The sequence below is a fragment of the Prionailurus viverrinus genome, chromosome B2 (genome assembly GCF_022837055.1).
Source record: "Prionailurus viverrinus isolate Anna chromosome B2, UM_Priviv_1.0, whole genome shotgun sequence".
Lineage (NCBI taxonomy): Eukaryota > Metazoa > Chordata > Mammalia > Carnivora > Felidae > Prionailurus > Prionailurus viverrinus.
This window is the reverse complement of record NC_062565.1, coordinates 95,216,367-95,243,210: the sequence shown is the minus strand read 5'-3', so window position 1 is coordinate 95,243,210 and position 26,844 is coordinate 95,216,367. Positions and strand designations below refer to the sequence as shown.

Sequence of the window (26,844 nt, the reverse complement as noted above, 5' to 3'; positions counted from 1 at the left end):
CCCTGAGACCTCCATGCTTGCTTTCTGGCCTGTGTCCTTGGTCTCCTCTACCTCTCTCACACCTTGTGTTACCTAATTTAGCATCCTAATGTCTGTAAAACTGGAAACACTCTTTAAAAGAGGTTTCTTTCTTCCAACTTGCATAGTTAGGAGAAAGATACCAGAAACAGTGGAGCAGGGACCACCACTAGGGATTCCTGCCAGTCCAGAGCTATTCACACCAGGGCTGTGTCATGTGGCTGGTGATACTCAGTTTGCCGATATGGTTGTTTAAAAGATGGACTCAGTATGAAATGAGTGCTTCTGGTTCTTTCTCTGTTTGCATTGTGAATCATGTATTATCAGGGTGCCTGGGTGGCTCAGTCGGTTGAGCGTCCAACTCTTGATTTTGGCTCTGGTCATGATCCCAGGGTTGCGGGATCAGGTCCCACATGGGGCTTCATGCTGACTGTGGAGCCTATTTAAGATTCTCTCCCTCTCTCTTTCTCCCTCTTCCTTTGCCCCTCTGCCCCACTTGCACACACACACTCTCTCTCTAAAAATAAAGTTTAAAAAATGAATTATGTATTCCCACTTCGTATAGTAAAATATTTACCAGTATAGAAAAATGAGATAAACCGAATGTTCATGAAAATGTATGAACTTTGCAGTTAAACATTAATCAGAATTCTTATATTTTTCACTTTAATCAAATAATACAAAAATATGAATCTCCTATTTCAGTATTTTACATGTGGAATGTCTTCAGGGATACATTTTCTTTTTGATGGAGGGAGACAACATGGTCCTTACCAGGCAGTTAACAGAAGGTTAACTGTTTGTTCTGTTTCTCAGTGTGTCCAGGCTCATCTTTGTGAGACACATGGGCGGTGTCCTTGCAGTGGCCAACATCAGAGGAGGCGGCGAATACGGAGAGACGTGGCATAAAGGTGAAGTATTTTCTCTACAAAAACACAGACATGGCATAGCAAAAGCTACGTCTGAATGAGCTGACGGGGTCAGGAGCAGAAAAGTGTTTGGCTAGACAAGTGAAAAATAAGGTATTTTCAAACATGTTGCAGGCACCACTGCCCCTCTAAAAACAAGTCCGTGTTTTCACATTTTGTTTCCCTTTGTAATCTGTTTATTTTAATCTAATGAAGTATGTATTTTTCAGAAACATTCCTTTTAGACCATAATCAGAATTGGTGGGGTTTTTTTTATTTTGTTTTCATTTTTGTTTTGTTTTTTATCTATCACTGTCAAAAGTGAATCTGCAGGGCACTTTTTGGTATTTATTCTATCTCTTCTTAGTAAATACCAGGTTGGTTGTGTGGCATTATTTGGCTCTCTCAAATAGGTCATTTTCTCTTAAAAGAAAAAGAGCAATCTAAAATAGAGCTTCCTGGGCATTTCTTTCCTTGTTTTCTCTGATTTTCCCATGATTGCTGAGAAGTAGCATCCTCCTGGCCTTGCTGCTGTGACTCCATGATGGGCAGGTTTTAGACCCAGGAGCTCCGTCCTTTGTCTTTTCTGGTTTTAATGATTTAGGCTCCGGTCTCTGGGCTCCTGAAATGTGTATTCCAGTTGGCTGAGAATACTGCTTCTATATGAAACTTCATTCTCCAGACTGTAATAATTTTTTAAAGCCCTAACCCTTCCTTTTCTTTATATATGGGGTACATCCTTTCTCCCAGCCTTTTGTGTATCTGGAATTCATAGACTAACCAATAGCTGGAGGAGGATGCAGGAACACACGTTCACCCTCACAGCCCCAGGTTTCTCCCCTCTCTTGACCCTTGACCATCATTTATGAGAAAGCCTGCTAGGACAAAGGTGGCCACCAGTGCTTGGTCAGCAGCCCCAGGTTAAAGGGGTCTTTTCCCACAGTAGGAACAGCAGATCTGTGTATATCTACTTGTTCCCAAATTTGAGGCCTTGTCTGCATCAAATCCAGGCCGCAATGATGAGGATAGATCTGTAAAGAGATTTTTCAGAAGTACCTGTTACATGTCAAGATGTAGGAAAGGCCAGGTCTGACTGAACATTTCACCAAGCACCCCAAGGGCTGACATCAGATAAATTATTTGAGCATCTTAGCAAGAGTATTTCTCATTAACAAATGGGCTCCTGACCTGCCTGCCATCATTAGGTCAATTACTCCCATGTGTCATCCCCAAAGACTTTATCAATGGTCATTGTGTAATTTTGACCCTGACCTGATATTAAGAGTTTAATTACTTTAAAATCATACTGTGATATTAAGAGATGATTGATCAAATAAGAAAATCTCTACATACCATATATTTGACTCGTATCCCAAATCCGTATGCTAAGTCTGGATCACCTGAAACACCTGATTTACTAATGACAACGTTTGTTTTAACTCACATACACCCCTACGTGGACTCCTGGTCCTGTGGCCCTCTCCTGGAGAACCCAGATTCTTCCCCATAAAACCCCTCTGGTCTTCAGGTGTGTACCATGCTATGTATGATAGGCACAGTGCTCTTTCTCATCTCTGTATTAATTAGAACCAACTTATTGTCCAAAAGCCCTGGGTGGAGTTTGGAGCTTGAGGGAGGCTAACAGTAGACGATCTGTGCTGTGTTTAAACTGATTCATAAACTTCTCCAGATTTAGGCATAGGACCAGAAATGTACTTTTCCAGTTAGACCCTAGTATACTGAACATTGATATATCTAAATTCCGTTCTGTTTATGTATGGAGTTTAAAATTTAGTGCTCTTTAGAAAATATAGTCATATACCCAAAATGATATTATTTCTGGAAACTAAGTAATCCTAGCTGTTCTAATTCACTGATAATTTCTGATTAAAATTTTAATAACATTTGTTTTGATATGAAAAAATTTCTTCGTAGCACTGCTTCATCTTTAATTGAATTTCTGTAGAAGTGGTTAATCTCAGATATCTAATTAGAGCTATGCCTGCTTCTTGTTCATTTCATAGGCAGTTATTTCAGACATCTGTTCTTTTGAGGGTACATCTTTGACTTTTGGCCTTCACTTTTAAATATTCCAAGACCTTACAAATGTTCCTCTCTTTACATAATTTGCATGGTTGTATACATTGGATGACTTCTAGAGGAGGAAATCCGGATTCTCTGGGGAGATGTCTGAGATCTTCATTCAAGAACTGAGGAACTGTAATAGGCTGCTCTCTGCAGCACTACCTTCCCACCTAATTCCTGCTTACATTCCTTAATTAAGAGCAAAACCAAAGAACTTCTTTCTCATCATTAGGATTTCAGTCTCCTGCAAAGGGGAGAGGGCTGAGAAGCACACCTGTGCAGAGCACTGCCGTCGTCCCCAGGTGGGGGAGGCACACACAGCCCCATCGTTGTTCACTAGGTGGAGCTCAGAAAGGGTTGAGCACAGCTCGAGGTTAAGTTCAGCTTCTCCAAAAACCTAGGTTCGTTCTGATTACATGCTTTCATACTTTGGTCCTCATGGTTCTCTGACATAACAGATCATCTCTTCTCTTTGGGCCACTGCCGTTGTATTTAGAAAAATACAAATCCACCTTATGGCTTGGTGATTGTGGTATTGATGGATTTCCACGATGCATATTCTTAATGTGGTGTCAGCCCATTGTGTTTAAGTGATCAATAGTTGAAACTCTGCCCTATCATTTGAATTCCATTTAGGTTAAAATTGTCTTTTTTTAATGTTTTGTTTCTTAACCAGTCTTTCACTTTGGCACATTGCAGGTGGTATCTTGGCAAACAAACAGAACTGCTTTGATGACTTTCAGCATGCTGCAGAATATCTCATCAAGGAAGGTTACACATCTCCCAAGAGGCTGACTATTAATGGAGGTTCAAATGGAGGCCTCTTAGTGGGTGAGAACTGGATTTTATTGTACTTACTAGTTAACACTCTGGGGGTTTTCAGATACACTGTAGACAGCTCTTGATTTACTTGGCTCATGGATGGGAGCAGTGGTCCAAAGACAACAAAACCCATTTGTATTGGAGTAGGTACCTGATAAATGACACATAAAGACCCAGCTGAGGGGCACCTGGGTGGCTCTGTCGGTTAAGCGTTCGACTTCAGCTCAGGTCATGATCTCATAGTTCATGGGTTTGAGCCCCACATCAGGCTCTGTGCTGACAGCTCGGAGCCTGCTTCAGATTTTATGTGTGTCTCTCTCTCTGCCCCTCCCCAACTCACACTCTGTGTCTCTCCCTCTCTCTGAAAAGTAAATAAACATTAAAAAAAAAAAAAGATACTGCTGAACCCATCTTACGTAGACTTGATTCATGATAGCCTGAAAAGCTGTCCCTCCTGTCTGCCCTGAGCTCTTCTGAGCTGCACACTGGGTAGGACCCTGTCCCCACACGGATCCACAGGTTTATAGAGTTCAGCCATCACGGGACTGAGCCTGATAACCCCTATGGTTGTGCTACTCAGAACTTGCATGATCATCATGAAACATTTGTTGAACACCTGTGCTGTGGGTGCAGCGAGAGGAGAGATGGAGAAAATGAGGTAGCATACAGGTGGATGCACAGAGTAACAGTAATGAGCGAGTTCATACTGTTAGTTCTCACTTGCTGAGCACCTGTGCTGGGCCCAGGGCTGAGCTCTTCTCATGCATATTCTCATTTGACACTCACACAGCCCAAGAGACAGGAACTGACTGGGATTGGGTTAGTCCCGTTTTCCTGATGACTCAGGAGCACTGAAGGTTGGGTAGCTTGCCTAGGGTCACACAGCTGGAAAGTGTGTGATGTTGGGGGTGCACCCCAACACTATGGTTTTAGAGTCTCCTTTTACCTGTAAGTGGCACTGCCTCAAAGTGGCTTGTCCTAATTTTTGGTAGTTAAATTTCACTTGGTAACGAACATTTATGGGCTTTGCTTGCTAGGGTCCTACACCCAACGTCATTAGGATATGACAGGCCATTGTACAAATGTAGGCTGGACTTACAGGCACAAGTTAAAAACACATGTGAAAATCCACTGTTTTGGAAGAGGGTTCAGGGAGGACAGCACATTCACTCAGTTTCCTTATCCTTGAAATGTACTGAGTCATTGAAAAACCTGAATACCTACCTGTTTTTACTCTTTACCCCTCTTGTAAAGAGGGGTAGTCTTGTAAAAAATAGAATATAGTCTTGTGAAAAAATTTTCCCATGGAGGTAAAATACATACGTCCAAAATAATTTGTTCAAATTTAGACAGGGCATTGATACAGTTTCAAACAACACAGACACCACCTCTGACCCCACGCAGCTTTTGTTCTAGTGGAGGAGGCAGACAACACACCAAAGGCCCTGAGGCCAGCAAGAGCACAGAGCATTCTGGCGACAGTAAAGAGGCCCACGTCTGTTGCTGGGCATGGTGAGCGAGGGAGAGTGTCAGGAGAGGTGAGAGACGGCAGGAGGCGAAAGCAGGCAGGACCCCGTAGCCAGTGTAGAGGACCCAGTTTACTCTGTGAAATAAGAAGCCTTTGGGGGAGTGTCATAATTTGACTTATTTTGTGATGGGATCAATCAGGGCAGACGGAAGGGGAGGTGAGGGCAGAAAGGCAGGCGGCCAGGGAGGAGGCCTCCATCCCAGTGAGGCCCAGTGGTGGCGTGGCCCTGGAGTGTGGCGATGGAGGTAGCAAGAAGGGAGCAGATTCTGGGTGTGTCCTGAATTTGAGTGAACTGAATTTGCACGTGGATTGTATGTGAAGGTGTAAAAGAGAAGCATTAAGGGCAAATCTAAGATTTAATGAGAAGGGGTATTGAAAATACCATCTGATTCTAATAGTGGGAGAATTGTTCTATAATTTACTCTTTCATCCAATAACTTCTTTATGTTTTCAGTTTGATATTCAGGAACTGGTTTATGTCTTTTGGCAAACCTGTTCCCATGAGGAACTTGCAGAATTGGATTTCCCTTTGTCAATGTGTTGAATGCTTATTAAAAAGGGGCTTATGGAAAGCCCCTCTCACATCTGAGTGAGAGAATCAGGGTCCCCCAGGGTAGGACTCAGGATCTGGCATTATGAATGAGGATTGAAATCAGAATTAGGGTGCGAACTAGGTTTTTTGCCAGAGGCAGGAAAAGCCCAGATTTTCTTGACTAACTCTTCGTCATGCCAGCTTTGATGTGACTCCCCTGCAAAGCCTCCCTATCTGCCTTACACCGGGTTGGGTACCCCTGCCCCCCACTTCCATAGCACCCAGACTTGCCCATACTGGAATTGATTGTTCACTTATCTTTCCCACTAAAACATTTACTGGTATATCTCCAGTGCCGGCACACAGCAGGATGTTCAATAAACACTTGTTGAATTATCAAAACAAAGAAATACATTTATATAACTTAAGTATACAAAGAAGAATATTTTAAAACAGTACAAGAATGTGTACTGTTTAGTTGATTAATTAGAGCCCGTTCTGGGTTTCAGTCCCTGCCTTGGGCTGTATGAACAGTTTCTACTCACGACACTTCCCACACCACGTGTGTGGGGTTTTCCCCCAACATCAACCAATTCTCCAACTCTCCAGACACCCACTGGATGTCTTACAGCTCAGTTCAGTTCTGATACTGCCCACAGTCAGCACAGACTCCACAAGGCAAGAACTCCGACTCACAAAACTGCCCCCACTTCAGACACCCAAGTCCAAGCCTCTTGTATTTCTGACTGACTGGCTATCAGTTGGGGTTCCATACCTGCCTCCTCAGGTTTGAGAATCTGCCAGAACAGTTCATAGACCTGAGGAACAGTAAGATGGAAGACATTCATAGAGTAGGGGATGGGGTAGAGGGGTGCTTACAGAACTTCCATGCCCTCTCCGGGAATGCCACCCATCCAGTATTTCAGTGTGTTCGCCAACCTGGAAGCTCTTTGAACTCCACTGTTAAGGGGTTTTACGGAGGTTCTATTGTGCAGGCATGATAGATTAAATCATTAGCTGTTATTCAATTTTCAGCCCCTCCCTCCCCAGAGGTCAGGGGTGGGGATTAAAGATCCACCTCTCCAATCACATGGTTGGCTCTTCCAGCCACCAGTCCCCACCATGTAGCCATCTAGGGAGCCACCAAGAGTCACCTCTTTAGCATAAACTCAGGTATGGTTGAAAGGGGCCAGTTATTTCTTACCCCTATCACTCAGGAAATCCCAAGAGTTTTAGGAGTTCTGTGCTAGGAACTGGGGACAGGGACTAAATATATATTTCTTATTATGTCATAGATCCTGAACAAGTTTTCTTCGTGGAAACAAAAAGAAAAAAAAGGAAAGGGAGCAGGAGACACAGATTTTCCAGGAAGTCCTTGACTTTTTCCAAATAACACTCCCCTATTGAGATTCACTTTGGGGAGTAAAGCTCTATTCCTGGTGAGAATACCCTACCCCTCAGATATAGTGAAAGGAGGGAGAAAAGCTTATGGCCATTAGGCAGGGGATTTATGATGGTTTCTTCCTGTGCTCTAGGAAAAAGGATAACCATGGTTCTGAAAGTATTTAAAGTGTTATTTTGTTTTTGTTTATTTAGATGTTTAATGATAGACTGCCTCCCTTTTCTATCTTGGTTTTCAGCTGCTTGTGCAAATCAGCGTCCTGACCTCTTCGGTTGTGTTATTGCCCAAGTTGGAGTAATGGACATGCTGAAGTTCCATAAATATACCATTGGTCATGCCTGGACCACTGATTATGGGTGCTCAGACAGCAAACAACACTTCGAATGGCTTATCAAGTAAGGTTTGAATTCATATTGATATATATACATATATGTATATATACGGATATATGTATACGTATATGTGTATGTATGTGTGTGTGTGTATGTGTGTTACTAACCGTGTGATATTGTACTACTGAACAGAGTCAAAAAGATAAGTGTTTGACTCTTTGTCCTCTACAGTTTCTCATATTTGCATATAACTTACTGCAAAAGTAGGGAAAGTGATGGGAATACCTATGTGTCTTCCTTGTTTTGATCTTTAACAACAATAAACTACAAAGATGTGATAGGCAGACTTATAAGCCCCACCCCAGATTCCTGTCCCCTGGTTTCTTTAATCAGACACTAATCTGGGTGCTGCTGTGAAGGGACTTTGTAGATTAAATTAAGGTCACCAGTCAGCTCACCTTAAAATAAGGAGATAATCCTGGATTACTGAAGTGGGCCCAGTCTAGTGACTAACCCTTAAAGGCAGAGCACTTTCTCTGGCTGGAGTCAGGGAATGCAGCAGAAAGGGAGGTCAGATTGGAATCATGAGGGCTAGATCTGCCATTGCTGGCTTTGAAAATGGGGGAAGGGCCGGTGGGACCTGAGAACAGTCCCCAGCCATCATTCAGTCATCAAAGAAATGGAAACCTCAGTCCTGTAACCACATGGGAACTGAATGAGTCTGGAAATAGATTTACTTCCCAGAATTTCCTGATAAGAGCCCAGCCAGCCGACACCTGGATTTTAGCTGAGACCCAGAGCAAAGAAGCCACTTGGGCCAGCCCAGACATCTGACCGAAAGAACTGTGAGAATCTATGTGGGGCACCTGGGTGGCTCAGTCAGTTGAGCATCCAGCTCAGGTCATAATCCCAAGGTCATGGGATCCAGCCCCATGAATCAGGCTCTGCACTGAGCAGGCTCCCTGCTTGGGATTCTTTCTCTTAAGGAAAAAAAAAAAAAAAAAGATATCTGTGTTGTTTTAAAAGCTGCCAAACTTATGGTAATTTGTTATCCTAGCAATCACAAAATAATAGAAAAAGGTGTCATCATACTTTACATCTATATATGGAATTTTTTAAGAAGGAAATAGAGATGTATGCAAGTACATTAAACTTATTTTGTTCTCTCAGTGTAACCATGTATATTTGAAACTATAAATCACATTATGAAAGTATTGCATAGCTTCATTCCTCGCCTTCAACCACTTTGGCAAGAACAGTGAGAAAATGGCAGGTGTTTAGACTCTTCGAGACTGCAAGCTACATTCTTTTCACTTCCCACATTTAGGGGTTTGGAGACCGTTAGCAGCAGCAGTTAGGAATTGCCCTTAGGATGGTGGAAGAGCTCTGTGTCCCCTGTCCCAACCTTCTCAGTCAACTTTAAATTTCAGTACAATAATTTCTCCAAAAACTTTTTCTTTCAGTGCTTTTTGTGGCTAGCTCCTCACTTAGAGATTCAGCTAAAATGACTAAAGTTTTTTCGTTAAATACTTTTAAACACACAGATAACCTCATTGGCAAATACCAGTAAAAGCTGAATATTTAAAGAGGCTCTAGTTCAAATTAAAGAAAATACACACGTAGAGAGAGAAGTCCCATCTAAACTCAGTTGAAAATACTGACTGAATTGTTTATCAAAGGCAACAAAATATTCAATGGAACTTAATACTTCTAAAATTAATTTGGGGGGAAAGAAGGTTCTAAGTATTTTTTTCTCTCAAGATGTCTGGGATATTCCTACTTTAGACTTTAATTTTCCAAACTGGCACTCGCAGGGCAGTAGTTTCCTCATACCTCCTGTTCCCAAATGAGCAGAGAGCTCAGCCCTACACCACAAGCTGAGCCAGAGGGGGCCTTACCGGGAGCTGCTAAAACCCTGCAGCGTGTCCCATGAAGCACCGTCCGGAGACTAAAGGGGGTCTCCCCAATGAAGGAGCTGAATTTCCAAGTTTGGGAATAGCTTCAATAAATTTTCTACAGAACTTCTCAGAATCTTTGATGTATAAGTGTGGCATGTGTGTGAATCTCACAGGTAGGGGTTGGTATTCTGAGTAGGCAGAGTTTTCCAAACCTTTTTCCCCGAGAACTAACCCTTATCTGGGGTTGATCCAAGAGCACTCTTAAATGAACCAGAAAACCGATCCATTGCCACCCCCCTCTTTTCTGTTGGGAGGCTTACCTCCAGAACTTTTCAGTCTTGATATGGTTAAGTGAGCAGAAATTTTACTATTTTTGACTATTCACCCTCCAAATAAAACTCTACTAAAATAGTTGATGGTATTCATTAATACCGAACGCTCTGCAAGACATGATGTCCATATTGAGTCAGACGTGAAGAAAAAATAAGACATCTTGCTCACCTAACTACTATCAATTACTGTTTAATTTGGCTACACTTTTATTCTTAAAACCCTTTTGTTAGCTTACCCGGAAGGCTGTGCTTCAGAAGGTGCCTCCTCTCTGCTCCTCCACTAACTCCATCATCATCGGCCAAAGGCCGTTTCTTTCTGCTGGCCTGTGAGAGCCGGCAAGAGGCCCAGAGGGGACCCATGTTCTTCCCAAGACTGCCAAGCTGAGCCTGGAATAAAAGTTTCATAGATATTAAAGGGGCAAAAAGCTGTAACTTTGAATTTCAAGTTTTCCAACAAAAGAAAGGCTTGCACCTATGACGTCCACAATCTGGTTTAAAGTCAGTCCGCTTTGTAGTCACGAAAAAGTAAGTCTAAAGAGTATGGGAATCATTCAAGACCGTAAGTGTGCATATATAGTTACGGTCATTTCAACAGCCCCTAGAGTTTTTTGCTTTTTACACAGTCTTCCAAAGCGCAAGCAAATACGTGACACCGCTGCCTGGTTTCCAACAGCGCAGCTCGCTAGGGCCCAGCTGACGATGCAGGCAGGGTCTGTGGCGGTCCCCCGTGTGCCAGCTAGCTGCAGCCGTCGCTGGAGAAGTTAAGCTGCTACGCTGCCTCGCTCACTGGGCCCACCAGTCCTCCTTGATGAGCCTAGCGAACAAACAACTTTGCTTTAGATATCTGGCCCCACGAAACTGCCTTTGTCTTTCAGATATTCTCCGTTGCATAACGTGAAGTTACCGGAGGCAGACGACATCCAGTACCCGTCCATGCTGCTCCTCACCGCCGACCACGATGACCGCGTGGTCCCACTCCACTCCCTGAAGTTCATTGCCACCCTTCAGTACATCGTGGGCCGTAGCCGGAAGCAGAGCAACCCCCTGCTTATCCACGTGGACACCAAGGCAGGCCACGGGGCTGGGAAGCCCACGGCCAAAGTGATAGAAGAAGTCTCGGATATGTTTGCATTCATAGCACGGTGCCTGAACATCGACTGGATTCAGTAAATGGAATTTCCCACTCCCTCCTGACAGCCGGGGAAAACCTCAAGGGCTTTCACACCGTTAACCCGGAGAAACCACTGGGCATCATGCTTCCCCACGTGGACACTATTCCCGCACTCACAGACTGCAGTTGAACAGAACTGCTGCGGGAATTTTATCTTTTTTAGGCTTCTCCTTTTTAGCAAGCCCTTGGCGTTTCTTTTTCCACCCTGTGCAGGCACATGTTTTAAAAAAAAAAAAAAAAAAAAAAATTAAAAAGGCATGTTTGGATAAATAGCTAAATGGCAGCCAACACATCGTGAATAATAGATCGCTGAATTCAGAGCCGTAGTCGGGCACACTTCATATAGAGCACTCAGTGAAATGTGCTTCTGTAACCGTAACCAATATAGCTTTAAATGTGAGAGCTGTTCTCATGAAAAAGACTTCTTTACAACAATAATAAATGTTATTTAAGAATGGGAGGCTTGATTTCTGGTTCCTTTGTGTTGAGGGGCATTCTGGATCACATCACTTTTGTGTTGGAAAAGCAGTTCGCCTTTCCGTACAAGTTAGTTTCCAAACAAGGAAGTCCTAGAAGGCCAGCCCTGAGAAGAGGTTGAGTGCATCCATTCCAGCTCCCTGGTTTATTGTGACGCGGCCATTAGAGGCAGGCTCACTCTCCTCTGTATTAACCACTCAGCCGACCATCGGAGCCAGGGCTCTTTTGCTTTGGACACCTCTTCTTAAAAAGCAGCAGACCAGAAGCTTCAGATTATTGACCTATCAGTTTGGTTACAAACTATCCTGGACATCGGAGTACCTAGCATATAAAACTAAGAGATCACACGAGTGAACTACCCAGATACATTTATCCAAACCTAGCTTAAAATCAGAAATTTCAGCATTTCCCAAGCTGTTTCCCCCCACGGACCACTTAGGAACAGACTTAAACAGTTTCGGTCCCTCACCCCTGCCACCCCACGTCTTTAGGAGGAGGATATACCATTCCTCAAAGGATAGTTCATAACATTTCAAGGCATTAACATCTCATGAAACACTGTTCCTTTGGGCATCAGTCTGGGAAATGCTGATCTAATTTATGAGAAGAAAACAGTTTCTTCTTTGTCTTGCTTCATCAGATGACTAAAATAAAACCACTACTTTGTAGGAAGTATCTTAACCTTAAAAAAGTTTAAAAGATCACCTCGTTATTCCATTAACTTGTACTTCCCCAAATAAGTCCGATTTTCCAATCATACATATTTGTGCTTTTCTTTAGAGCTCTGCCTTTCACATTGAGGTCTGAAATTAGACACCGTTTTCTGTCAAGTATATATCACTACATAGCAAGCCTAGCTGAAAGGTGGCTACTTTCTCACCTAGAATCAGGTATTCTATCAGAGTTTCAATAAGAAATGTATACAGTGTGGTTGTCATCGAACATGTGATGCACTGTATCCCCCTCCCCCCGAGAAAAGTGTGCCGCCCGCTATCAGCACGTACAGACTGACATCACCACCACCCACCACCTACCGGGACAGATGCTAACACTAGCTGCCATGCACCTGCTGACCAGCATGGCAGGGAAAAAAATACAGTTGCATAGATAAGCTAGAGGCGGCCTTTCCCTTAGACCAGTTGGGTCATTTGAGGTACGAACAACTGGGCTGTTCCCAGTCAGTCCAGAGCATTGTCAAGCTGGCACAAAATCCAGCCCTACTTTGCCGCTGAGGTCTCCTACTTAACAGTGGAAAGTGAAAATGCAGTGGGTAGGGTCTCAGCTTCAGGAGAAGTCAGTCAGGCCCAGGTTCAAATCCCAACTCTCACTTAGTGAGTGGTAATTATGAGAAATAAGCAATACGGTACACTTATAAAAATGCCTACCAAATAATTGGTCTCTAATTGCGAGTTCTCTCACATCTAGATTTTAGCTGGTTAACTGAGCCCACAAACTGAAGGTAGCTTTTTTTTAAAATTGTTTTTAATGTTTTTGTTGAGACAGAAAATGTGGGGGAGGGGCAGAGAAGCTGAAGCAGGGTCCATGCTGACAGAAGAGAGTCTGATGTGGGGGGCTCAAACTCACAAACTGAGATCACGACCTGAGCCAAAGACGCTTAACCGACTGAGCTACTGAGGCACCCCTGCAGGTAGCTTTCTTAAGCTTTAAACATTAGAAGTATATGAGGTTGGCTCCTTCCCAAATCTCAGGTATCTCCCCTATTAGATGCCACCTTCTCCTGTCCAGTGCTCTGCCCCTCCGCTCTGTCTTACACTGATCTACGGTGTTTTGAAAACAAAGCTGCACACATTGCACAGGTAGTCTAACTGCCTCATCACAGGGCCTTGCTACACACACCATAGAGCATTTGTGGCTTTTGTGAAATAGTCACATTTACCATGCTTCATGTGTACACACCTGGAATAGTGTAAAATTTGGCAATTACTGTGTCCTAATACTCCCACTAGAACTTCGGCAATTACACACAAATGGTGCTGCTCGCTGGAAAGATTAAATTTCACCCAAGAAAGCCTGTCACCGGTCTGTGTATTATACACAGTTTCACCAGCCTTGGGGAGTTCCCTGGGACAGACCACATAGCCATTGACCAGAAAGGCTACAAAGACCCAAAGGTGCATGAAAGACAGGATTGAAAGCTGTGAGGGGCCCAGAAAAAAGCAGAGATCGGACTGGAATGCAATAGTCAGGCCAGTGGGATGAGGGCTGAGGCCAATGAATACGGAATATTTAGCCATAGTCTCCATCCATTCATTCTAGGGGGCAGGGGTGCCAAGAAAAAAGTCTTGCCCTCAAGAAGTTGACCCTCCAGATGGAGAAGACAGAGGATAAATTATTTTGCTGAGTCCCCAGTGCCCCCCAGCCCTAAGCACTCTGTCCTCAAGCAACCTTACAAGCCATTTGCTACCCTTACCCCCATTCGACAAAGACCTAAGTTCCCCAGCCAGGAAGTGAACAGGCAAGGCAGTAACCCTGGCAGCTGGACCCTGGAGTCTGTACTCTTACCCACTATTGTAGTACTAAGATCATAAACAAGAGGGTTCTTGTTCAAGATCGTGACATAGGAGGGTCCTGAACTTACCTCCTCCCACAGATGCACTGAATCTACAGCTACATACAGAATAATGTCCTCTAAAAGAAACACAAGTAGATAAGTCCTATGAATTGGGAAAATGAGAAAACACACATCGAAACAGGAGAGGCTGAGACACAATCTTACCTTAACCACCCTCCACGCCCAGCACGGCCACCCAGGGGGAACTCACAACTCAAGAGATTCTTCCTGAGGAGTGAAGGGTCTGGACCCCACATCTGGCACCCCAACTTTTAAGACCTGTACCTAAGAGACGAGCCCCCAAAGCATCTAGCTTTGACAGCCAATGGTGTTTGTGACCATGAGACCTGGAGGCTATAGCAAAATGAGAAGTACTTTTGTTTTCTGTAGTCTACTCACAGTTTTAATTTGAAAGATGAAAAGTCCATGAGAATAGAGAAAATTCTAAGAGTTTTAAGATCTACTCTCGGCAACTTTCAAATGTACAGCACAGTGCTATTAACTATAGTCACCATGTTGGACATGACATCCCCAAAACTTTTGGAAGTTTATGCCTTGTGACGGCTTCACCCATTTCACACACCCAAGAAACAGTTCTTAAAGGGCTCATGCAGACTGCTCTGGCCACCCCCAGAGCTCAGCGGAGAGGAAGCCAACTGAAAAGTGCCCCGTCTTCCTGTGAAAAACACCTGGGTGCTTATCTTAAAGATTTGTCCTGAGGGAGGGACAGGCTTCTAACTTAACACACACATAGCAGCCTACTGAACTACTCTAAAGACAACAGAGGCCAGTGGGAGCCATTTTCACACTCTCCTTCTGCCTCCTTCTGTGTCACCAGTATTTCCTGGAAAGGAATTCATTCACACATCTGGTGCCGTGGATTTTGCAGCTGCTGCCTAAGGGCAACCCTTGATCACACTGGGCTCTGGTGGCCTGGGGGACTTACATTTGTGAGTCTCATAGGACTGCAGCAAATGGAGAAACAGTTCTTAAGTGGCTCCCTCCTTGCCAGGGCACAACACAGAGACAGCAGTCTGAAATGCACCTCTAGTATTTCTGTGAAAGAGGCCTATTAGCTTATCTTCATCACTGTGGCCTAAAGGGCAAACTTCTCATTAAAAACATATCTAAGGGAAAACTACAATCCCCTCTGGAGACCAGGGAGGCTGGCAAGTGTCATCATCTTCCTGCCTCTGTCCTGCCCCATATCATCAGAGTTTCCAGCATTTGTGGCCATACCACATCCCTTGATAGCCTGGCTTTCATGGCCAGAGGTACTTGTGTTCACAGGGCTTGTGTTCTTGTGTTAATGGTGGCAAACAAAGAAACAGTTCTTAACTGGCTATTATCCCAAGGATCAGCACAGAGGGAGCACACAGAAATGTCCAGTCTTCCCCTGAAAGAGGAATAATGGCATATTTTAAAAGCTGCTGTCTGAGTGTCTGGCTTCCAATCAGCCTGAATCTAGGTGCTGACTGAGATACTCTCCTTTAGGGCACTGAGAGATCTTGGTACACCCTCAACCTACTGGAAGCCACCAAGACTATAGTAGGCTGCTTAGACAATCACAAAGGTTTGGCAGACAATCAAGAGCTAGGGCAGGGTTGAACAATAGGTTTCAATAGTAAGGTAACATGAGGTCACCCCTTCAAGAATGGGAGAAGTGGTTATTTTAAATAATAGATAAAAACCCAAAACAGAGTCAAAGAAAATGAAGAAACAGGAATACCTTCCAAACAAAAGGTTAAGACAAAACCTTAGAAAAAGCCCTCCATGAAACAGAGGTAAGTAATGTACCTGATAAAAAGTTCAAAGTAACTGTCATAAAGATGCTCACCATGCTTGAGAGATGAGTAGATGAACACAGTAAGAACTTCAACAAAGAGAAAATATAAAAAAGTACCAAACAGAAGTCACAGAACTGAAAAATACAATATCTGCACTAAAAAAAAACACACTACATTGTTCAATAGCAGACTAGATAAAGCAAAAGAAAGAATCAGTGGACTTGAAGACAGGGCAGTGGAACTCATCCAATCAGAGTAGCAAAAAGAAAAAAGAATGAGAAAGCTTAAAGAACTTATGGGACAAGATCAAAAAGACCAACATTCACATTATAGGGTCCCAGAAGAAGAGAGAAAAGGGGGCAGAACATTTATTTGAACAAATAATGGCTGAACATTTCCCCAACCTGGGAAAGGAAACTGACAGCAAGATCCAGGAAGCCCAGAAAGTTCAAAAACATATGTACCCAAAGAGATCCACACCAAGACACATAATTAAAGTGTTAAAGACAAGGAGAGAATATTTAAAGCAAAGAGAGAAAAACAACTTGTCATACAAGGGAACTCTATAAGACTATGAGTATATTCTTCAGCAGAAATTTTGCAGGCCAGAAAGGAGCAAGATAATATGTTAAAAGTGCTGAAAGGAAGTGTCAACTAAGAGTACTCTATCAAGCAGAGTTGTCCTTCAGAATTGAAGGAGATATAGTTTTCCAGACAAGCAAAAGCTATAGAGTTCATCACTACTATAAATGCCTTCTAAGAAATGCTGAAAGGAAAGGAAAAGGTGCTAATTAGTGAGAGCAATACATATGAAAGTATAAATCTCACTAGCAAAAGTAAATATATTATACAATTCAGAATAATCTAATGTAAAAATGGTGAGTTAATTTATAAAACTAGTATGAAGGTTAAAAGACAAAATAAAAATAACCATAACTACAAAAAATATTAATGGCTACACAAGGTAAATGTAATATGTGACATTAAAAGCAAATTGTGGAGTCAGAGGGAAGTAAAAAACTGTAGAGGTTTAGAGTGTGTTTGAACTTAGTCATCATCAACTTAAAATACTGTTATAAGTTGTTTTATGTAAGCCTCATGGTAATCACAACGCAAAAACACATAGTAGATACACAAAAGAGAAGGAGAAAGAAATTTAAGCATACCACTAAAGAAAATCATCAAGTCACCAAGGAAGAGAACAAGAAAAGAATAAAGGATTTTCAAAACAACCATAAAACAATTAACACAATGGAATAAGTACATACCTGTTGCTCTACTTTAAATGTAAATGGACTAAATTCTCCAGTCAAAAGACACACAGTGACTGAATGGATAAAATTACCAGACCGATCTAGAATTCCAGTCTGATGGTGATGTAGGCAGACACTGAACTCACTTGCTCCATGCAACACAACAAATTATATCTATTTATAGAGCAATTCCTCCTGAAGAAGAACTAGGGCCAACTGAACAGCTTCTGCACAACAAAATATGGCAAAAGAGAACAGCAAGGGATGATAGCAAAGGACCCCTCCACTGCTGCAAACAGTAGTGGGGAGGGATGGTACTGAGGGACTGGGAGCAGATCTATCTGTCCATGGGCACAAAACAAACAAACAAACAAACAAACAAAGAAACCTGCAATTTAAAATAATAGCTATCATATAAAAGAACCAGCCCTAGAATTCTGCCAAACAGCAAGAGAGCTTCTGGAACCATCTCTAGGTGAGAGGAACTGCTAGACATAGTCTACACTCTCCCTCCACCTTCAAAGCACAGACCAGGGTACAGCCCAGGCATCCTAACGAGCCTGCCTGTCAGTGAGCCCTGGGCTTCTAGCCCACATCAGCCTACTCATTCCACCAAGGTGGCCACAGGGCCTGGAAACCCCTGGTTAGCAATGATTATAGCAACAGGTTTTGTACCAAGGTGCAAAGCAAAGCACTCTGGAACACTCCAGGCCTACACCAGTTGGGCTTCAGATAGCTTTTCCAGGGCACCTCCAATGCAGAGAGCTCCAGTACCTTCTGACTTCCATCTGCTTCAAATCTAGCTACCCCACCAGGGTGCTCCCTGCATGAAGCACCCTGGAAATTCCCCGCCTGTGCCTACCCCACCTGTGCCTGTTCCAGCCACCCCACCAGGGCACTCTCTGTTCAGAGACAACCCCACTCATGTCAGTTTTGGCTCCAGTCACCTGGCCAAGGCATCCACTGTGCTGAGCACCCAAGACACCCCAGCTTGCACCCACTTGGCTTCAGCTCTCCTGCCTGGGCATATTGGCCCAGAGACCACTCTGGACCACGCCTACTTTAGCTTCAGCTATCCTGTCAGGTTGCCCCCTGCATGGAATACCCTCGCCTATACCCCACCTTGGCTTCATGGAGGATCATCAAGCCTATACCCCACCTTAGCTACAGCCACTGCTCCAGGGCATCTTCTGTGCAAAGAATCCTGGAAACCTCAGTTTAAACCCACTTTAGCTTCAGCTATCCTGTCAAGGTGCCCTCTGTTCATAGAGCCCTGGGACCCTCAGCTTGCCCCCATTTCAACTTCAGCTGTCCTGCCAGGTGCCTACAGCACAGAGAGCCCTAAGACCCCTGGCCCACACCATCCACAGCTCCAGAAAGCCAGCAAAAGTCACCAAGCACACAGTCTATATAGGGGATGACCATACATAAGACCATTCCTTCAAGTTTAGGAGAAGCAGCTATTCCGCTAATCTATAGAAACAAAAAGAGAAAGTCAAGCAACATGGAGAGACAGGGGAATATGCTCCAAAAGAAAGAACAAGACAAAACCTCGGAAAAAGAACTAAATGGAATGGAGATAAGAAATATGCCTGATAAAGAATATAAAGTAATGATTGTAAGATGCTTACTGGGCTGGAGGAAAGACTGGCAGAAATCAGAAAATACAAAAAAAAGAACAAATCAGAGTTGAAGAATACAGTAACTGAAATTTAAAACAAAATTTAGGGCAGCTGGGTGGCTCAGTCAGTTAAGTGTCTGACTTCAGCTCAGGTCATGATCTCATGGCTTGTGAGTTCTAGCCCCACGAGCCCAGAACCTGCTTCATGTTCTGTGTCTCCCTCTCTCTCTGCCCCTCCCCTGTTCATGCTCCCTCTCTCTATTAAAAATAAATAAACATTAAAAATTTTTAAAACAAAATTTAATCAACAGATTAGCTGATGCAGAAGAACATATCAGTGGGATCTGGAAGAGAGGGTAATGAAAAGCACCTAAGCTTAACAGCAAAAAGAGAAAAGAATTTTAAAAAATAATGTCTATACTACCCAAAGCAATCTACACATTCAATCCAATACCTATCAAAATAACATCAGCAGTCTTCACAGAACTAGAACAAACAATTCTAAAATTTGAATGGAACCACAAAAGACCCTGAATAGCCAAAGTAATGTTGAAAAAGCAAAACAAAGCTGAAGGCATCACAATTCTGGACTTAAGCTGTATTGCAAAACTGTACTCATCAAGACAGTATGGTACCAGCACAAAAACATACACATAGATCAATGTAACAGAATAGAGGACCCAGAAATGGACCTATAACTGTGTAGTCAACTCCTATTCAACAAAACAGGAAAGAATATCCAATGGAAAAAAGACAGTCTCTTCAGCAAATGGTACTGGGAAAACTGAACACAAACATGCAGAAGAATGAAACTGGACCACTTTCTTACACCACACACAAAAAATAAATTAAAAAATGGATGAAAGACCTAAATGTGAGATAGGAAGCCATAAAAATCCTAGAAGAGAACACAGGCGGCAACCTCTTTGACCTCAGCCATAGCAAGTTCTTTATAGACATATCTCCAGAAGCAAGGGAAACAAAAATGAACTATTGAGATGTTATCAAGTTAAAAAGCTTCTTCACAACAAGGGAGACATTCAACGAAGCTAAGAGGCAACTGGTGGAATAGGAGAAGATATTTTCAAATGATATGTTGGATAAAGGACTAGTAACCAAAATCTATAAAGAACTTATCAAACTTAACACCCAAAAAATAATACAGTCAAGAAATGGGCAGAAGACATGAACAGACATTTCTCCAAAGAAAACATACAAATGGTTAACAGATGCAAGAAAAAATATTCAACATCACTCATAATACAAATACAAATCAAATCCATAATGAGATACCACCTCACACCTGTCAGAATGGCTAAAATTAACCACTCAGGAAACAATAGATGTTGGTGAAGATGTGGAAAGAGGAACCTTCTTACAATGCTCCTGGGGATGCAAACTGGTACAGACACTCTGGAAAATAGTGTGGAGGTTTCTCAGAAAGTTAAAGATAGAGCTATATTATAACCCAGCAATTGCACTACTAGGTATTTACCCAAAGAATGCACAAATACTGGTTCAAAGGGGCACATGCACCCCAATGTTTATAGCAGCACTATCAACAATAGCCAAATTATGGACAGAACCCAAATGTCCATCAACTGATGAATGGATAAAGAAAAAGTGGTATATTTATACAATGGAATATTACTTAGCCATCAAAAAGAATGAAATCTTGCCATTTGCAACAACGTGGATGGAACTAGACTATATTATGCCAAGTGAAATTAGTTAAAGACATACCATTTCATTCATATGTGGAATTTAAGAAACAAAATAAATGAACATAGGAGAAGGGAAGGAAAAATAAGATAAAAACAGAGAGGGTGGAAAACCATAAGAGACTCTTAACTGTAGAGAACAAACAGTGTTGCTGGAGGGAAGGTGGATGGGGAGACGGGCTAAATGGGTGAAAGGCATTAAGGAGGGCACTTGTGATGAGCACTGAGTATTATATGTAAGTGATGATTCACTAAATTCTACTCCTAAAACCAATATAACACTATAAGTTAACTAACTTGAGTTTAAATAAAATCTTGGAAGAAAAAAATGAGGACAGGTAAAAGGATTTTTTGACAACATCAAGGAAATAAACTTTGACACTATAGGAGTCCCAGAAGGAGAAGAGAGAAAAAAAGGGGCAGAAAACTTATTTGAAGAAATAATAGCTGAAAACCTTCCTAACCTATGAGGAAAAAAAATAGACATTCAGGTTCAAGAAGCATAGAAAGTTCTGAACAAGATAAAGCCAAGGAAGTCCACACCATAACACATTATCTTTAATCTTTAATATTTTAATTATTAAGAGAGAATTTTAAAAGCAGCAAGAGAGAAGCAAAAAATTATATACAAAAGAAACCCTATAAAATTATTAGCTGATTTTTCAGCAGAAACTTTGCAGTCCACAAGGAAGTAGCATGATATATTCAAAGTACTGAAAGGAAAAAACCTACAACCAAGAATACTCTACTCAGCAAGGTTATCATGGACAACTGAAGGAAAGCTAAAGAGTTTCCCAGACACACAAAAGTTAAAGGAGTTTATACCACTAAACCAGCCTTATAGGAAATGTTAAAGGGACTTTAAGGAAAAAGAAGTGGCCATAATTAGATGTAAGAAAATTATGAATAAAATGATATAAAATATGACAGCATATACATAAAACATGGAGGGAGTAAAACATTTTTTTTAACATTTTTTGAACTTAAGTGATAATCAACTTAATACAGACTGCTATATAGTTAATATGTTATATATGAACTTCATGGTAATCAAAAACCCAAAACCTATCAAAGAAGACACAAAAATTAAAGAGAAAGAAAGCCAAATATAACACTACAGAAACGTATCAATTACAAGAAAGAGAGGGGCGCCTGGGTGGCTCAGTTGGTTAGGAGTCCAACTCTTGGTTTCGTTCAGCTCAGGTCATGATCTCATGGTGTGTGAGTTCGAGCCCCACATCAGGCTCCGTGCTGGCAGCATGGAGCCTGCTTGGGATTCTCTCTCTCTCCCTCTCTTTCTGCCCCTCCCCCACTCACTCTCTCTGTCTCTCTCTCAAAAATAAATAAATAAAACTTAAAAAAATTAAAAGAAATTACAAAGAAAGGGAGCAAGAGAAGAAGAAAAGAACAAAGTAGAACCAACAAAAACAACTAGAAAACAATTAACAAAATGGCAGTAAGTACATACCTATCAATAATTACTTTAAATGTAAATAGCCTACATGCTCCAATTAAAAGACACAGGGTGGTGAAATGGGTAAAACAAAACAAAACAACAACAACAAAAACCCCAACCATTTATATTCTGCCTATAAGAGACTCACCTCAGACCTAAATACACAAATAGACTGAAAGTGAAGGGATAAAAAAAACAAAAAACAAAAATCAAACAAACAAAAACATTTACCACACAAATGGAAGTGGGGGAAAAAAAAAGCTGGGATAGAAATACTTACACCAGACAAAACAAACTTTAAGACAAGACTCTAACAAGAGACAACAAAAAGGCATTATATGAGGATAAAGGGATCAATCCAACAAGAGGATGTAACAATTGTAATACTCTATGTACCCAACACTGAAGCATCTAATACATAAAGCAAATATTAATGGACATAAAGAAATTTATGATAATACAGTAATAGTAGGGGGTACCCTACTTACATCAGTACATAGATCAGTCAGGCAGCAAAATCAATAAGAAAACAGTATCTTTGAATGACACATTAGACCAGATGGACCTAACAGATACATACAGAACATTCCATCCAAAAACAATGGAATACACCTTCTTTTAAAGTGCACATGGAGGGGTGCCTGGGTGGCTCAGTCGGTTGAGCGTCTGACTCCGGCTCAGGTCATGACCTCACGGTCCATGAGTTCGAGCCCCGTGTCAGGCTCTGGGCTGATGGCTCAGAGCCTGGAGCCTGCTTCTGATTCTGTGTCTCCTTCTCTCTCTGCCCCTCCCCCATTCATGCTCTGTCTCTGTCTCAAAAATAAATAAACATTAAAAAAAATTTTTTTTAAATAAAAATAAAAAATAAAGTGCACATGGAACATTTTCCAGAATAGATTAGGCTACAAAACAAGTCTCAATAAATTTAAGAATTCATTCTTAAGAATTTAAGACTGAAATCATACTGTGCATCTTTTCTAACCACAAGGGTAAGAAACTAGAAATCAATCACAAGAAAAAAAACTGAAAAAAACACAAACATGTGTAGGCTAAATAACATAATACTAAACAGACAATGGGTCAGTGAAGAAATCAAATAAGAAATTTAAAAATACATAGAGGAAATGAAAATGAAAACACCATGGTCCAAAATCTTTGGGACATAATGAAAGCAGTTCTAAGAGGCAAATACATAGTGATATAGACCTACCTCAAGAAACAAGTAAAAACTCAAATAAAGAATCTAACCTTGGGGCACCTGGCTGCCTCATTCAGTAGAGCAAGTGGCTCTTGATCTTGAGGTTGTGAGTTTGCACCCTATGTTGAGTGTAGAGATTACTTAAAAACAAATTATTAACAACAAAAAAGATTATCAAGAATCTAACTTTATACCTAAAGAAACTAGAAAAAGAACAAATACAGCCCAAGGTGAGTAGAAGAAGGAAATTATAAATCAGAGCAGAAGTAAACAAAGATTAAAAAACACAATAGAAAAAATGAAAGAGCTGGTCCTTTGAAAAGATAAAATTAATAAACACTTAGCCAGAATCATGAAGAAAAAAAAGAGAAAGGACCCAAAACAATGAAATCAGAAATGAAAAAGAATTAACAATGGACACCATGGAAATACAAAGGATTGTAAGAGAATATCATGAAAAATTATATGGCAACAAATTGGACAACTTAGAAGAAATGGATAAATTCCTAGAAATATACAATCTTCCAAAACTGATTCAAGAAGAAATAGATAATTGGAAGAGACTGGTCACTAGCAACAGAACTGAATCATTAATTAAAACACTACCAAAAAATAAAAGTCCAGGACTACAGGGATTCAAAGGTGAATTCTACCAAACATTTAAAGATGAGTTAATAACTGTTCTCCTCACACTATTCCAAAAAACAGAAGTGGAAGAAAAGCTTCTGAATACATTCTATGAGGCCAGCTTTACGCTGATACCAAAACAAGACAAAGATACCACACACACACACACCCACACACACACACACACACACACACACACACACACACAATTATAGGCCAATATCCTGATGAACAACAGATGCAAAAAAAATACTCAAAATATTAGCAAACTATATTCAAAAATACATTAAAAGAATCATTTACCACAAATAGGATTTATCCTAGGGATGCAAAGATGGTTCAATATTTGCAAATCAATCAACATGTTATACCACATAAATAAAATGAAGGATAAAAATCATATGACCGTTTCAATAGATACAGAAAAATCATGTGACAAAATTCAACATCTATTCATCATAAAAACTCTCACAAGTGGGTTTAGAGGTAACACACTTCAACATAATAAGGGTCATACATAAAAAAGCCCCACAGTTAATATACTCAGTAGTGAAAAACTTAGAACTTTTTCTCTAAGATCAGGAACAAAACAAGGATATCCACTTTCAAAATTTTATTCAAAATATAGTACTGGCAGTCCTAGCCACAGAAATAAGACCCAAAAAAGGCATCCAAATGGTTAAGGAATAAATTAAACTGTCACTATTTGCAGATGACATGATACTATACATAGAAAAAAAAAAAAAGACTCCACCAAAAAACTATTTGAATAAATGAATTCAGTAAAGTTGTAGGATACAAAATTAATACCCAGAAATCAGTAGTATTCCTATATACCAATAGTGCAAAAGCAGAAAAAGAAATTAAGAAAACAATTCCATTTACAATTGCACTAAAAAGAATAAAAACCTAGAAATAAACTTAATCAAGGAGGTGAAAGACCTATACTCTGAAAACTATAAAACACTGATAAAAGAAATTAAAGATGACACAAATGGAAAGATCCTCCATGCTCATGTACTGGAAGAATATCGTTAAAATGCCCATACTCCCCAAAGAAACTACAGATTCAATACAATCCCTGTCAAAATACTAATGGCATTTTTCACAGAATTAAAATAATGCAAAAGTTTGTATATGAGCACAAAAGACCCTGAATAGCCAAAGCAATCTTGAGCAAGAAGATCAGCTGGAGGCATCACAATCCCAGATTTCAAGACATACTACAAAGATATAGTAATCAAAACAGAATAGCACTGGCACAAAAACAGATACACATAAACCCATAGAACAGAATAGACAGCCCAGCAATAAATCTATGCTTATATAGCCAAGTAATCTATGAGAAAGGAGGAAAAAATATACAATGGGGAAAAGATAGTCTTTTCAATAAATGGTCCTAGGGAAAACTGGACAGCTACATATAAAAGAATGAAACTGGACCACTTTCTCACACCATACACAAAAATAAACTCAAAATGGTTTACAGACCTAAATGTGAGACCTGAAGTCATAAAAATCCTTTAGAAGAATACAGGAAGTAATGTCACTGACATTGGCCTTAGCAACATTTTCTAGATGTCTCCTTTGGCATGGGAAACAAAACCAAAAAATAAAGGGACTATGTCAAAATAAGTTCTTGCACAGTGAAGGAAACCATCAACAAAGCAAAAAGGCAACCTACTGAATGGAAGAAGACAATTACAAATGATATATCAGATAAGAGGTTAATATCAAAAATACATAAAGAATTTCTACAACTCAACAACCCCCAAATAATCTGATTAAAAAATGGGCAGAGGACCTGGATATTTTTCCAAAGAAGACATACAGATGGCCAACAGACACATGAAGAGATGTTCAACATCACTCATCATCAGGGAAATGCAAATCAAAACCGCGATGAGATATCACCTTACATCCATCAGAATGGCTAAATCCAAAAGACAAGAAATAACAAGTGTTAGTGAGGATGTGAATAAAAAGGAACTCTAATACACTGTTGGTGGAAATTAATTTCCACTCATTGTAGAAAACAGTATGAGATTTCTTCAAAAAATTAAAAATAGAAATATCCTATGATTCAATAATTCCCCTACTGGGTTATTTACCCAAAGAAAATGAAAACATCAATCAGAAAAGATATATGCAACCCTATGTTTATTATAGCATTATTTACAGTAACCAAGATATGAAAGAAACATAAGTGTCCATCAATAGATGAAGGGATAGGGAAGATGTGGTATATACATACAATGGAATATTACACAGTCATAAGAAAGGATGAGGTATTTTCATTTTAGACAATACGATGAACCTGGAGGATATTATACTAAGTGAAATGTCAGAATGGCAAAGGCAAATACCGTATAATGTCACTTCATGTAGAATCTACTAAACAAACAAAAAATCGGAATCAGACTTATATAGAAAACAAATTGATGGTTGTCAGACGAAAGGTAGGTAGGAGGATGGACAGAATGAAGGGAAGATGGAGATACAGGCTTCTACTTATGGAATCATAAGTCATGAGAATAAAAAGGCACAACATAGGTAATATAATCAATGATACTGTAATAGTATTGTATGGTGACATGGTAGTCTGCACTCGTGATGAGCATAGCATAATATATAAAAAAGTCGAATCACTATTTTGTACACCTGAAACTAATGTAACATCGTTACATGTTACATGTTACATGTAACACTCAAAAAGTTTTTAAAAACCCCACCTATCTGCTGCCTACAAGAGATTCACTTCAGAGAGAAGGACACACACAGACTGGAAGTAAAGGAATGAGAAAAGATATTCCATGCAAATGAAACCAAAAGAAATTTGGGGTAGCTATACTTATATCAGACAAAATAGACTTGAAGACAAAAACTGTAATGAGACAAAGAAGGTAATTAGGTAACGATAAAGGTATCAATATAATAAGAGGATATAATATTCATCAATATTTATGTACCCAAATATAAGAGTGCCTAAATATATAAAGCAAAGATTAGCAGACCGAAAGGCAGAAATAAACATTAATCATAGATTTCATTTTTTTTTAATATGAAATTTATTGGCGAATTGGTTTCCACACAACACCCAGTGC

At 40.6% G+C, this 26,844-nt stretch overlaps 1 protein-coding gene across 1 annotated transcript in view; it reads left to right on the top strand.

Annotated features, from left to right (window-relative positions):
- Positions 1-11,302, top strand: part of PREP (prolyl endopeptidase) — a 126,216-nt gene extending 114,914 nt beyond the window's left edge. The window contains exons 12-15 of the mRNA XM_047860322.1: positions 835-929; positions 3,711-3,842; positions 7,534-7,690; positions 10,733-11,302. Coding sequence (XP_047716278.1) covers positions 835-929; positions 3,711-3,842; positions 7,534-7,690; positions 10,733-11,027 — 679 coding nt within the window. The 3' untranslated portion in view covers positions 11,028-11,302. The remainder of the gene's footprint in view (positions 1-834; positions 930-3,710; positions 3,843-7,533; positions 7,691-10,732) is intronic.
- The last annotated feature ends 15,542 nt before the right edge of the window (positions 11,303-26,844 follow it).